Source organism: Branchiostoma floridae, chromosome 18 (genome assembly GCF_000003815.2).
Source record: "Branchiostoma floridae strain S238N-H82 chromosome 18, Bfl_VNyyK, whole genome shotgun sequence".
NCBI classification, from domain to species: domain Eukaryota; kingdom Metazoa; phylum Chordata; class Leptocardii; order Amphioxiformes; family Branchiostomatidae; genus Branchiostoma; species Branchiostoma floridae.
The window spans coordinates 10,412,506-10,428,084 of record NC_049996.1 but is presented as its reverse complement, the minus strand read 5'-3'; the positions used below and the strand labels follow the sequence as shown (position 1 = coordinate 10,428,084).

General features: G+C 40.7%; 1 protein-coding gene and 1 long non-coding RNA gene across 2 annotated transcripts; both read right to left on the bottom strand.

Moving 5' to 3' along the window:
- Positions 1–1,604: 1,604 nt before the first annotated feature.
- Positions 1,605–14,848, bottom strand: LOC118405575 (transmembrane protein 41A-like). The gene is made up of 5 exons (XM_035805125.1): positions 14,574–14,848; positions 12,445–12,601; positions 11,585–11,746; positions 6,174–6,312; positions 1,605–5,400 (listed from the first exon to the last, which is right to left on the bottom strand). Exons 1-5 carry the CDS (start codon positions 14,702–14,704, stop codon positions 5,225–5,227), a joined length of 765 nt encoding a protein of 254 aa, XP_035661018.1. The 5' UTR covers positions 14,705–14,848; the 3' UTR covers positions 1,605–5,224.
- LOC118405576 lies at positions 7,689–11,112 on the bottom strand. The gene is made up of 2 exons (XR_004829905.1): positions 10,730–11,112; positions 7,689–10,306 (listed from the first exon to the last, which is right to left on the bottom strand). It is a non-coding gene; the product is annotated as an uncharacterized LOC118405576 (long non-coding RNA).
- Positions 14,849–15,579: the final 731 nt, after the last annotated feature.

Here is a 15,579-nt window from a genome sequence, read left to right as displayed (position 1 = left end):
ACGACCGGAGCGTGCATGATCCGCTAGAATTAAATTCAGAAGAACAACCTACGTATTACACTAAATTGGAGGAACTTCAAGGCAATTATCACAAAAATTTGGTTTCCTCACTACGAATTATGTGAATTACAGCTTTCCCTACAAATTACAGGAAATCAAAATAGTCGGCCTACGCCTGACAGAAAAGCGCATGCAGACCCTCAATTAGAGCTGATTTTTTTTACGTCATCAGTGTATTTACTTATTGATTACTGGTGTGTAAATGATATGATGTTATGAAAAATGTAACGTTATATGGATGTTAGTTCATGTACTGAGTCTTGGTTGAAGGAGCAGGTACCATAGACTGGAATCCAGCCATACTGAGGTTGAGTCCATTTGTTGGAGCTAAAGCTGAATCTGACTAAAACTCAGGCTATACAGACTTGTCGCCATTTATCTTAGATTTAGATTTATTGAAATTGCAGACAATGCAATACATGGTCAACCCAGGCAACTTAGCTGATATTGGGTGCCAAGAAATACACTTTACACCACCTTTTTTTACTCTGAGGAACAGAAAAATGCTCCTTTGAAAGTTTCACTGCTTGCTATCATCACAAGGACAAATAAACTCAATACTACGGTTGACAACCTCTAGAGATTTTTAATCTGATGCCATAGAGAAAAAAATTACCTTGTTTTTGCTCCATATATGGACCTTGTGAAACATTTCTCATTCTTGGTCAGTTTAACTTTCAATTCAATGTACTTTCTCATTTTTCAATGCCAGCTTTACAAAGGACTCTAACTTCTTTATGTGTACATCACATGGCTTAAAGAGTTGGATTTGAAGGATCTCACCCCCCTCCCCTTGACAATCACTATCAAAGTTGTATATACTTTTTGGGAGGGGGCTAAAATCAATTGTATAGATATCTCACAATAGAGATTGGAATTCTGGATAATCCTAGACATCAAAATGTTTTGGAAAATTGCAATTCCAATCTGTCCTAGGGCAAGGAAGATTGCAGATTGTCTTGAATTTCAATCTCTACTGTGATATACTACATAGGAGATGAGTTTGTGTCACCTCATGAAGTAGATTAATTCTGTATTTAAAAAGATGTCTATTACACTTAAAGATTTATTTTATCCAGGAATATTATAAAGATATATATTTATGTATTGCCATAAAAGCATAATCATGATAATGAGATGGCCAAATTCTATATCGGAAGGAAAAACATGTCTTTATAAATCTCTCTTTAGAAGTATACCAGATGTATGACTTAAATTGTTTTACATTTTAAGTAGTGCAGAGGCACATTTGATGTCTATGGTTCACTTTGGACTTGGGCATAGAAAGAGACTTGTACTTTTTGCCAGCTAATCGTACACTAGAAGTCATCATACATTGTCATACGGTACCAAACATACTTAAAACTTTCAGGACAGTTGGATTTCAGTTGCAAAAACTCTTTTGCAGCTGTTTCCAAAAAAGTGTTCATTTGTGTATTTGTATGTATAGTGTACTACGTACATGTAACAGAAATCCTAAAGTCTCTTTATTCTGGTCTTGTTTTGTATGTGTCAATAAAGGAATGACTTTTCAGTCAAGACAAGTTCCAGTGTTGAGTGTTTAATTCCTATGTAAGAGTGTATGTTGTTGCACATTCAAAAGTGGGAATATCACCAGCATAACCTTATCTAAAAAACAGCAAGTCTATGAGAAGGCCACAATTAATTTCCTTCACCATGATTTAATTTGTAAGTCAGTTGGATGAGAGAGTAAATACTATAGGTGTGTTTCCTAGCCTTGGGTGGTTGATGAATTGGAAAACAACCCTCATACATGTGTAAATCCACATTGGAAGAACATCTTTACACGTCCTTATGCTTTTTACCACAACATGCCAAGTATTTGATAGTGTGTTAGAATTGCTTGCATGTTCCTATACATATAGACATTAGGCCACACCAATTTCATTTGTTGTTTCTCAGATTTTTTCAAAAATTGGGTCGGTTGGCAAAAAAAAAATATATATAAAATTTTCAAAAAGTCGGGGTAGGAGAGATTGGACAGGAAAACCTAAACTTTCAACATTTAAGAGGTCCCTGGTAGCAAAGTTCAAAGTTTGAAGAAAAATTATGAGGTGTGGCTTCAATTTGAAACCTTTTTTTTTTTCAAATCGGAAAAATAGGGTCCGGAAATTTGAGAAACGGCAAATAAAATTGGTGTGGCATTTGAATGTTAAGTTCAACTTTTATCCAATCACACTTTCAAAGCCCTGAAACGTCGTCGTATCGTTGTATCCTTTTTTGATTATGTGCCTGAAACAGCGCATAAATAGAATGTTGACATGGAAATTACAGGAAATGTCAACTCTGACTAACACTCCCTGAAAACAACTTATACTTTAGTCAGAATTCCCATGTACATCTTACACAGGTACATGTACACATCATGTGCAATGGGCATCATACAGATTTTGATGCAACACATGTACAACCACACCATTATTGGCTTTGTCCTACTCCTAATATTATATTCATTGGTCAAAATCACCATAGACCATCTAAAATGGCATAACTCCAAAATTTACATATTAAGCAAATATGTACACTGTTAGGAGATGGTGGCTACAAAATCAACATTAGTGAAATAATACACTTTGCTGGCAAGTTATAACAAGTATATCAATATGTATATAAGACATATGCTATCACCTTCTTTCAATATATACACCACTGTAACTTGAGAGTAAGGCGTTTGTGACCACGGTTCTATATGTTTAACTATTGCCCTTCAGTTTTCTCAAACGTACGGCACTTCTACCACAAATTGAATTCCATTCATGGTAAAAAGGTTTATGTATGTGACCGAGGAGTGGGACAACATCAGCCATATCCACATCCTGTGTGATCAGATAGTGAAAAAACGTCTTGTCTCTCTATTCTAGTTTTCCCTCTTTTTTGATTTTGTTATACGCCCATTAAAAACAGGATTAATCACATTACAGTCACTAGGCAAAAGCACCACATGTTTGCTCTTTATCCTGTATTCAATTACACATGAGCTAATTCAAAGGATACAGAAGGCTTATTAGATTGCCAAGGAATTGGTTTGTGTTACCTAAGATGGTATGGATAAGACTGCTGCATCATATTTCATACATGTATGTCACACGAGCTGCTCCAAAATATATAGAATGCTTATTGGCAAGGAATTGGTTTGTGTTACACAAGATAATTAGATGAAATGCATAAGATACAGATGTTTTGCAACTCCTAGAGCATGTCTCATATGTCACATGAGTTGCTTCAAAGGATATAAATGCTTACTAGATTGCCAAGGGTTTGTGTTATAGAAGACATAGATCACATGGATAAGACAGAGATGTTTTATAACTCCTATGCCATGTTTTACATGTCACATGAGCTGCTTCAAAATATATAATAGAGATAATAAAAGTTTTAAACTTTTTTCTACAAATGAATACTACATTAAAGGTGGGTATCTAATTGGTTTGTAGAATAACCTAAAGCTGTTTTTTGGCGTATCTTATTACCTGGATGTCTAACCTTCATTAACGTATCTGTCACCAACAATTTTTGCGAACAAAAAGACCATGATTAAATTGGTGGCTGCATGTGGTGCCTTTAACTACAATATGTATACAGGAAATTTGCAGCATGCCAGCAACAAAATCACAGGTATTTCTTAAACAATCTAATTTGATGCGCAAAGCAGTAGATGACTGTTATGTGGGAATCCACTGAAGAAAAAAAAGGCGAGGAACTAAAGAAAGACCTACATCAATAATGTTTTAGATGGTTTAGCCTTGGACAATAATATACTGGTCACTATAATATACATTGAGGATGATGATAATGATAATATGTGAGGCAAAGTAGTGGAATGATATTGAGTGAAATAAACAGTCAGTGTATCAGTACACACGTGAAAGGCGTTTGAAAATAAACAAAAAAACAAACAAACAAAGGTGACCTAATCATGGACAAATCCTTCTGTACCTGACAAGTAGGAATAACAAAATTTAAATCATACAACACAACTTAATAAAACATCTGAAGAAAATACAAAGCAAGGTGACCAAAGCAAGGTCTGAAACTAAAACTACATCAAATTAGGAACTACAAGCAGCATTGTCTGAATATGTTATCTTCAATATTGCAATAAAATGACAATGTGAAATAACTATACATTGCACTGATGATGGACAGTCACAACTTAAGGAATAAAATAAAACTGTGCGCAAAGTATTTAACATCGGAGGTAAAATGAAAAACCAAACTGTTAAGAGTTGCAACAAAACTTAACAAGTATATCTGGAATGTACAAGTCGTGTACATTGTACATAACCATGACATTGCCTGGAACCATAAATTTCCAGCCCATTGCACTACCAAGATTCTCCATTGACAAACTTGTTTCCTTCTCATGGTACTTAAGATAAAATTTATTTTTTGCACAAAATGGCACAACTACAAGAAAGGTATTTTCTATGCACCTCTCACTTTAAAAGCAGCCACAAACTAACCACATTTTCACTTATTTCTTCATGATTCTGAGTCATAAAATGTCTATAAATTTACAATCTCAACAGTATACTTGGAATGCTTGATGCCACTGTTAGCATATGACAACAACTGTGACATAACTTGTCACAAAACCCTATGTATTGTCCCATGGATACAATTAACAAGTTTGTTAAATAACATTGGTCACATTATCCTAGCCTACATATCTGTCTAACCTTGTTGTAACTAATACAGCTACCTTGGTATGTTGATTTTGAAGAGTCAGTTTCCTAATTTTCATTGAACCATTTTGAGAGTTTTTTGATATGCAAAAAAACTTTGGTCAGTTAGACGTGTCACACGTATGTTATTATCTGTCAAGTCAAGTCAAAGTCAAGCCATAGTGTACACTTAGGTATTAGATTGCATAAATTGGTTAAACTGGAATTGTGCAGGTATTCTTTATACCTACCTGCACCTTACCTGCTCTGGGTTTTAGTGTGTATGTGAGCTTTTGTTTGCAGCATTGACTATTATCACCTACAAAATACAAAGTAATTGCAATGGTTTCCAAATATTTGAATGTGTTTGTATTTGTGTGTGTGTGTGTGTGTGTGTGTGTGTGTGTGTGTGTGTGTGTGTGTGTGTGTTCCTCAATGTGGCAATTGTACGTGTACAATGTCATGTATATCAGGGCACTTTAGCTTGTCTTAAGTTTGGGCTTGTACAACTTGAGGAAGATACCAGGGATGAGAGCCACCAGGGCTGCTCCCAACATTTGCATCATGATCTTGGCACTAAAGACATCATCAATGGACTTTATGGTGGACAGAATCCCTCCAGTCTGTACACAGACAAAGTTGTATGGCATCAACCCTGGTCGAAACAACAGATAATGTTGGAGATGTTAGACAGCAGATGAAAGATTACACAATACAGAAGTATATTCATTTCAACTTAATTGCAGGCACTTAGATCATATCACATGAACAATAGATAAAAAAAACACTACAACAATATAAATACAGTTTATATACAATAAAAAATTGAGTGGGATCAGTACAACATAATATTAAACATTATTCAAGACACCCCAGTGCAGCGAGGGCCTCTATAGACAATATTGAAAACTGCACTCCTGTGCTACCCTCTAAATTGAACTACAATATGAATGGATACTAGGCTTGTACTACATGCAGATCCCTTGTCTGAGACATGAACATTCTCCATCAAGACTTAAAATGTATCAAAGCATTCCTACTTAATGAAACGTATTTAGATCTTAAAGAAACTTTGAAATATGTATGGTATCCCCCTGGTAAAGAAAACAGGTCATGTCAAATAAGGATACATGTTACACAGCTGACACAACATTACACTTCTATACTATACTATAGTGTAACAATATGTTCAACTACAAGAGCAGTGAGGGCCTCTAGAGACTATGATGAAAACTGCATAATTGTAGTAGGATAACCTGGTACATGTATTGATCCCCATTTTAAACTGGAGCTAAGATATGGATGGATGCGAGGGCAGTGCTAGATACCAGGTTTGAGGTTGGAACATTTGAAGCAAGACTTACTATAGCTACATGCATCAAAGAATCCCTTCTAAGAAACTTCTAAGGAAGTACAAGAAAAACTTACCTATCAGAACTGAGAAGAAAAATTGCATGATTGGCACCCCCACTATGGGTGAGGAGATGTTGAGGAACCAGTTAGGAGTCATGGGAAACAGTCTCAGGAACAGTAAGAGGAAAAACAGGCTGGACAGGTTCTCTTCAACCTGGGAACAAAAAAATTGTTGCTTTTTTTTACTTCAAAGATTAGCTATTACTAAGAGCAATATCTAGCTATAAAGAGGTCTGCATGCTTTTTTTCTCGACTGCACGAATTTAACATAAAGTATACCATATAAGTGCTTAAATATATGGATTATAATCCTGAAAACAAGTCTGAAAAACTGATGATTGTGAATCTGTTGTAAAAAAAAAAAAACACAAATTCATGTACTAGTGTCAATCCTATTGTACAAAGTTAAAGTCTTACAAACTACGAATTGGCGACATACTCTTCAACTTATATATGTATATATTACGTAACCTGCAACAACATGGTATGAGGTATATTATAAAATTGGACCAACTTACGTGCAGGACAATTGTGATTATCTCTCCTCCAGTGAAACCGTGGTCATACCTAGCATGCCTCTGGCAGTCTGGCACACACGTCCTAGCTCTTCACAGCCATACCGGAAGTGAAAAGAGACACCTCCCACTTCCGCCTGTGGGTGTGCTCCCGTGAAACCCCAGTTGCTTTGAATCCAGCTGCAGTACTGGCCGAATAACTTAGGGCGGGCATATACCAATGCAGAACCTGCAACACAAAGATAGGGCGGGTATGACCACGGCTTCAATGGAGGAGAGACAATCACAATTGTCCTGCACGTAAGTTGGTCCAATTTTATATTGTCTCTCTCCATTTCCGCCGTGGTCATACCTAGCATGACTTCATAGCAGAGGCCAGTACTGATTAACCAGAGAGACAAAAAGAAATTGTTGCAGAACATTCCAAATGTCAAAACAAAAGCCCAGTTAGCTGCCTTCATCATTACTTTAGACAGAACCCTGGCTGTGTAGGCAGTAGAGGTCGGAGCCCTCCTAAAAAAGTGTCCTGTGAAAAGAAACATTGGATCCAAATCTGCTAGATGCAGATAGAAAACTGCACAGCATTCCAGAGCTGAGAAGCTCGCAGAACAAGCCATGTCTGAAAAGAACGGAATATTCATATTCTATGAAAAAGAGCTTGCAAACACAAGGCATAACACCTTTAATTAATAGCCCAAAACAAGTACAGGGAATGCTGATTGGCGAAGACCTTGTTGGTCATTTACTTGTATATGGAAAAACCATAACCCAAGTGTGAAAAAGAGGTCGTTCGATCCATTTTGGTGAAGACGAAGACGTTCTATTCGCATCTGAAAATGCCAAATGTTGGACTCTTCCTACCGAGTCTCAGCATGGAGTCTCAGCATGGGATCTGGAAGAGAACTATTTCAGGCGAGCACCTGTGGAGCAAATTCAACGCCACAGGAAAGCACCAGCCTGACACGCTTGGTCAGAGGAGAATTCAAATGAATATAAAATGTGTACTCTCGTGCTGGGTACCACCTGATTCATTCAAAAAGAAAAAAGATGAAAAGGAGGAATAAATCGACTCAATTTTACTCAAATCTTCATAACAGAGACAGAAGTCCTATAAAACTTTCTCTGGCAAGAAAGTAAATAACGTTATAACACATAAACCGCCTTGACCTGTGGGCAAGGAACTGGGCAAACCGTCAAAGGTTGCTATGGGAACGTGCTGTAGAAACGATCCGGGAAGATCGAAGCACACGCCTGTAAGAAAAACACCGGAAACCTTGTGAAGTAACGCGTGAATACGGAACGACCCGAAACTCTGTGAAGCCGCCTACCGTTTCCAGCAAGAGCGGTAAGTATAACTGGCCGGCTGAGTACCTGAAAAGAACGCACCAATCATTAACGGTTAATGCCGTAACAAAAAGTACTCGTCCCACTGTGTGGGTGAACAAGAAAGCCCATGGCTAAGAGTGCAAAATCGAAACACGTTCGAATGCTGTAAAAGTCGTCGGAGATGACCGGTACCGTACAAGGTAACGAACACGCTAACTCGAAAGCCGAGTATGGATGCGCTACTACGGAAGCGCTAAAATCCCGTCTGCACAGACGAAAACCGAAACTGACGGCTGGCGTAGCCCACATCAGAAAAACTACAACGGTATACAAAAAACCATGGAAGTAACCCGGGTAAAAAAGACAAGGGCTCGATGAAACAACGCGGCAAAGACAATGTGTTGCACGTCAGAAGACGAGTCACTCAAGTGCGAGAGACGCCATATTAAAAATACACGCAAAGTCTGACCTAAAAACAGCGCCATGTAGCGATTGTCGCATGAACTACAATGGACATGTAACATACGCGTTGACGGCAGACGAATGTGATGTGGTCAGGATGAGCAAAGCTTGAACTTGGAACCCGACGGACGAACAAGAGATGCTTGAACAAGGCCTATTTGAAAGGCAGCCTATCTAGTCCGTCGAGAAAAGAATGTACCACAAAGGTCTTTCATTCATACACTCATAAGGCACACGGCTTGTGATGACAATGGTAAAAAGATTAACACGTAAACAGCTGATGGCGAAGTCCGACCTAACACCACGTTCCAAAGCGGCCACCGCCGTAGCGGTAAAATATTCAAAAGGTAAAAAATTCAAAAGAAGCGTGAGACTTCCTAACACCCGAGGTCAACGCCTGGCTAGCCTACAAAAAACGGCGAAAAAGCGCGTCTAAAAGACCCGAAAACAAATCGAAAACTGGTACGCGAGAGCGAAAACAATCGAAAACATACATCAGCGAAAAGAAACTCAAGTAACATACCAAGTAACGAAAACCGCGAAGACCTAAAATGGTCAGACAACTCTGAAACAGCGGAAGCTGCTTGATCAGCTTGAAACAGAATAACCAAGGAGCTTTTAAGAAAAGTCGAACACGAAGGCGATCAACGCTAACGTAGCCACGAAAATTTTACATGACAGTGACGACGAGTGACCCGAACGAGAAACATTACGGAAAGTGCGCTCAACGATCCATTCCAAAACATTTGCATAAAAATGCTAAGCAACCTGGCGATCTAAGCCAAGTAGTAACAGCAAATTTTGCATAACAGTCAACAATAAACAGCGGAGCGAAAACAGTGGGTTTAACAAACCCTCATTTACCTCTAAAGAGGCGTAGCATGGCTCCATACTGGAAGTACTGGCAGTAAAACAATGAAAACCACATAACTTTACTGCATAAACTCTCCCCATGGAGAAACATTTTTCCAACCCTACCTGGCACAATCATGAACGTACTATAACGTTCTCAGTAAACAAAGAATCAACAACTCAAGAATTTGAGAAAATTCATGAACGGTATGAAACGGATTACTTTAAAAACTTGGCAGAGACGTCGCTACGAGACTGCCAGCGTGAGAAAAATCCTCGCCAAAAGGCACTGGGTGCCTCCTACGGTCATTTTGACCCTGTTAGACGGGATTGAAGTATTAAAAAAAAAAAACACCGCAAAAAGTCATTTGGGCGAGTATAACACGCACCACGAAAGTGAACAAAAACATACCTCAGCTTGACGCCTATGGTTAGGCACGTTGCTATAGTCCTGAATTGGACTTTCCACTCACCTGCAGCATGGCTTGGAATACACTTACCTACCATCGCTGCATTCGGTGCTTGTGTCCGCTCAGCGGAAGGCGCCCTGGAACCGTAGACGATTGCAGCGCCAGTCAGGATGATTCTATGTGGCCTAGGCCTGCAGTCTCCAGCAGCATGGCTCATAAACGGCCCTGCGTACGTCTTGATGGCGGTCTGCCAGCTGAGCAAGAAACGACGGCTGATACTAGACACACTCCCGGTCTGCATGCCGGCTGTGTGAGAATCGTCGGGCTCCGAAAAGGCCGCACTACATCTCAGATATATTCTCGTGTCCGCTGACACCTGATACATGCTGCTGTGACCCATGACCAAATTCCGAGGAAGACTGGTTGGAATGGGTTCTCTGCTGTTGTGTCCCAAAGGTGTCACATGGTGCACCATTATTGTGTTGGCAGCACATCCGCGCTACCCTGCCGAAGTGGGCTCGGTGGAACTGCAAACGTCTCCGCCCAGGCAGGAATGTGGTGCGAGCGTAGCTCACCTGAAACACTTTCATAGCAATGTATGCACGTGGATTGGGACACAGCATTTAAACACTTTCAATATAGTGACGACAAAACAGCACTCAGCTTCTGTGCATATGTCGCTCGAGGAACGAGCAAAAACACCCTGACGTGAAACTAATTTGAACAATGACCAGGACTCAAACGAGCTTGCTCACCTGGTAATGAAGGATAATGAATCATAGACACTCCGTGACTACTCAAATACCCATCTGCTTCCTGGCTCCGTGTCGGGAAACGAGCCCCGGTCTCCCGCGTGACAGGCGAGGATACTCGCCACTATACAACACGGAAGTGGAGCTGCTCAAGTAAAAATACTGCGGGAAATTTCCGTAAACACATATCGGTCACAAGACGGGGCGTAGTGAGGACTACGCGCGGCGACAGTATGCCGCGGAAACAAACTTACCTGATAAAAGGCGGAAGGGCCCGCGGGCGGTTGGAACATGCTGCCGAAGCGGTCGAGGAGACGAAGCCTAGACGTCGCTGTAAACAAACCGCTGATAACTACTACGAATACCCGAAAAAACGCGGACACGGTTCGACATGTTGGTGAACGATGACTCTCTGAGCGACGTGCCGCTCTCCTATTAAACCGCCGCGGGAAACTCTGCCGAAAAACGGTCGGTCAACCGCACGTCAATATTAGCATGGGAGGATGCTGGTCATTCCACTCCTGCGGAGCCACGGGTGTCCGCCCACCTAGTAGTAGCTCGTTTTGCTGGCTACTCTCCGGAAACAAAGGGACTCGCACAACGCCAACAAGCGCTCAGCTTCCGTCGAAGATTCCAGGGGCGAGGGGGCGGATGCGTGCCTCACAGGACATGTTGCCCGTCACACGTGTCGGAGCTGCGTAAGATTTGACGCGACCAAACCTCCTCACGCACGAAAAAAACACTTCCCAGAAGTGTATTAGCAAAGAAACTAAGAACTTAGAGACTAGACATGTCTATTAACACTCAAACGAAACTTGTAATAGAAGTAAACGCGAAAAAACGCGGAGCTAGAAACGCGTGTGTGTAACCTGCGTAGCGAGAAAAAGAACTGGGGTTTCACGGGAGCACAGCCACAGGCGGAAGTGGGAGGTGTCTCTTTTCACTTCCGGTATGGCTGTGAAGAGCTAGGACGTGTGTGCCTGCCTGCCAGAGGCATGCTAGGTATGACCACGGCGGAAATGGAGAGAGACAATCTTCAAATTCAATGACATAACATATACAAATGTACATGTATTTTGATGAGCAAAGAAAAACATTGCATCACTTACCACGGATTGGAGACTTTGTAATTTTTCGGGAAAATACTTCACAATGAGACGACGCCCGAAGGTTTTGGAGAGGAGGTAGCAGCATGTGGCACCCGTGGCCGACAGAACACATACCAGAGGAAACCCGAACCAAGGACCGAACAATGCTCCGGCTAAAATATTCTAACACAAGGGAAATATTCTATCGTTAGTATCGCACATACTCACTGTAGTTTAAGTCATATCATAGTTTGACAACATGTATTTGTATTGTACCAATATATATGCCAATCCACATACAGTAGAGTCGTTTATTCAAGATTGGAGTCATTCTCCTACACAGATTTGAACCCGTGTCCTAGAACCCGCTTGGTTTGTATGAATCAATAAGTGTCCTAAGACGGGTTTGACTATGCATATGTGTATGGCTTGGCTGGAATGCACTCATTCACTCACTCACCATGCTCACTAAGTATCCAGTTTATGATCTGTCATTCCCCATCTCATGAGGGTAAGATGTTTAACATTGTTTATTTTTGTTTGCTGCATTATACATGATTCACAATACTTACAGAGCATATATTCTTTATCTTGTATACCACAACCTAAAACACGGCGAGGTAGAAGTTATTATGTATGGCTGTGGTTCATTATCAGAACCGTTAAAAAAAAGTTGTTTATAATTTTCTGCAATTTCATAAATTTGTCTGTTAAGTACAGTCTGTCCTAGTTTTACGTCCCCATCAGTTGAGACCTTTAGAGCCTGTTAGGCCTAATTGCTGTAAACCTTATGCTCCAACCCCACCCTTGTGATAGTATACCCAGTGGTGGTTGTTGGAGGGAAAGAAAGAGAAGAACAAGGAGAAGAAAATTTGATGTACCAGGAAGACAGAACCGGGTATAGCCCATGTCTGTTTGTACAGGTAGGCACTACAGAACAGGAGCCAGACATAGTCCCAGTGGTCGTGGCAGTACTTCTGTAGCAGCTCAGCCAGCCACCGCAACTCCTCCAGGTTAGACGGGAACTTCAGCTCAGAACTGGGAGTGTGAGGACAAATATGGATCATTACTAAATGGTTTGATAGTGCACGGTGGCCTTGTGGTTAGTGTTGTTGACTCAAATCTTAAGGCTCTGGGTTTGAATTCCTGAGACGTCTGAAACTAGGTACTCGTGTCGACCTGAGGCTTGGAAGGAAAATCCATGTCAAGAGTTCTAACTTCTATGTGTTTTTCTTTTCCTTCCACAAGAGAAAGAAGTCCGTTCCACTCCTCACAAGAAAGCTTATTGCAGAGTTATGAAACCATGCATCTCCCTATTAAATTCCAACTTGCTCGCAATATTTAAGCTTGCTAGTTTGCTTCCATTGATTTTTCAGCCAATAACTGAATAAGTAATCTTTACCCAGATAACGTTACCTGTTTGAAAACATGGCCTGAAATAAGGGAGGGTCTGCATGCCTTTTTCCGTTAAGCGTTACGAGCCATTTTAATTCACCGTTAATCGTTACCGACCCGCTCTAATTCAACGTTAATCGTTATCGGTATATTCTTCGTGAAGCGTTATTGGTCGTTTCAATTCAACGTTAACCGTTATTTGTTATCCCGAATTCACCGTTAGGCGTTACCAAGAAATTCTTCGTAACCCGTTATACACACGAAGTCAAATGCCAGATAGAACCCCGGAAAATGCAGGAAATGGCGTTTCAAAGGGTCCAGATTTCAAAATTTTCTCCGAGCCTCCCGGCCTTCGGCTCTGGACAGGGTAAAATATGTTGCGGAAGCGTCGCCCTCAAAAACTTTATCACTCATACAGATTTCAGTGTAAACTTAGCTTAGTTTCGGGCAAAAAGTACTCCTAGAATGCAGAAAATGAGGTTTCTCCGGACCTTCCTTGCGACGGCTGGCGCCTTTGGCGCTCACGATGACATGGTGAAAATATGTTAGGGGCGTGGGCTAAGGCACAAAAAACTTTTCTCTCTAATAAAAAGTCATTTCATTTAGCTTCGTCTTACAGCAAAATGTGTCCTTCAAAATGCAGTAAATGGTGTTTCAGACGGTCCAGATTTTAATTTTCCCGGACTTATATTGCAACGTCTCGTGCCTTCTGAGCTCGAAATGGTAAAATATGTCGGGGGCTCTGGGGGTGGAGGCCAAAGCTATAATCATTGTGTAATTTGATGAAAATGTCAAAATCAACCTAGCTTAGTCAGTCGGCAAAATTTGCCGAAAATGCAGGAAACAGCATTTAAGAGGGTCTTGATTTTAAAATTTTCCCGGGGGAGCATACCCCCGGACCCCCCTGGGATGCTTCGCGCCTTCGGCGCTCCATGTGCTGAAACAATCGTTCAATCCCTCCATAAGAAATTTGCTGCCGTCGTCTCTGTGGCAAGCCAGGAACTCTGCCTCCGTCAACTTACAGATGCCATGGACATCGTTCCTGTCATTCCTCCGGATTCTGGGCACCTTTTGCTTTGTCATTAGTCGGATATTTTCCCCCATTGATATAAATACTCTAGCGTTGTATGAATAGGAATGCACGTCAATGTTACTTTCAACGGTGTTATGTTTTGTAACTCCTTCTGAATTTACCGTTAAGCGTTACCGGGCCTCCTGAATTTACCGTTAACCGTTACCGGGCCTCCTGAATTCACCGTTAAGCGTTACCAAGACCCCCCATGCAGACCCTCATAAGGCAATTTTGGTGCAAATTCACCGCTCGTTTTTACCTTGACACAGATTTCAAACGAACAGGAAATATATTGCGAAAGGTAGGAAATTACTCTGGGGCATGATAATTGGGATCTGCTAGGGATTCGAACCCAGGAACTACAATGTACATGGAACTACCTGAGTCAACAACCCAACAAGCACAATGAGCAAGCCCACCACTTCCCCCCTTACACCACAACAAAAATGTTCTTATTCAAATTAGTTACCTGTCAGACTTTTGAGATGAATATGTCAAAAATACATTGTAAAAAAATCCCGTGGGTTTGAGTAAACCTCTTACGTGTTATTTTGTGATTCGCTCAGTCCATTGTCGTCCGATCGATGTTCCAGGCTGGGGAGGGCGGTGGAGAGAAAATACAGAAAACAGGACGACGACGCGAAAATAAAAGCCACATATAAAACAGAACGCATCTTTCCGTGCTGTATGGTCTCCTGTGCGTTTTCAGAATGTCATAGACTCTTACAAAGGTTAAAAAAACGTTTGGAATTACGTCATTTCATCTCGTGATTTTCATTCCCCATTTTTCCCTGTCGTCTGTTTCGCACAGCCTAGTGGGAAATATGATTAGCGTGTTACACTTTTTCATAGGGGGACGACTGCAAACTTAGATACATTAAAGATTTTCAATCAATACAAAAATATTACAATTTACCATTAATTATTCTATATAATATAAGAATTTTTGATGAAATATCTGTTAACTTCCTCATATTTTATCATATTTAGCATTATCGTATCGATCCATATGTCCCCTAAATTCAGTGTACTCTTCTATATCGACATGGCGGGAAACTCTGACTTTTCAAAGGTGATTCGGTAGCAAAATGGCAATCTGACGGAAAAATCTTTGCTTCAGACTCTACTGAGCCAACACGGCACATGAGGACAGCACAAGTACATTTTAGGATCCACGACTGCACGTTATTAAGCTTTGATGAGGTAGAACAAGGAGATCGGGAAGAAGGCTTGCAGTACGCGCAAGTTCTACCACATTTTGGCGACGCCTCAGATGCGGACCCTTCTTTGATCTTCTGTATTTCCCGGCTAAAAACTGAAGTAAAGTATAAAAATGAATGCATAAATGGAAGGATAGATGAATCATTGAATGGATTAAGACATTTACATTTATTTCATCAATATTTCAGGATGGAGGGCGAATGCATTGTGTATTGTGTGTACAATTCGATTGCAATGATATTTGATGTCATGGATTGTTCGAGGATCTCAGTGTCTCTCAAAATGGCCAGTGCATTGCAAAATCTTGGTTTGCTTTGTTGATTATTAA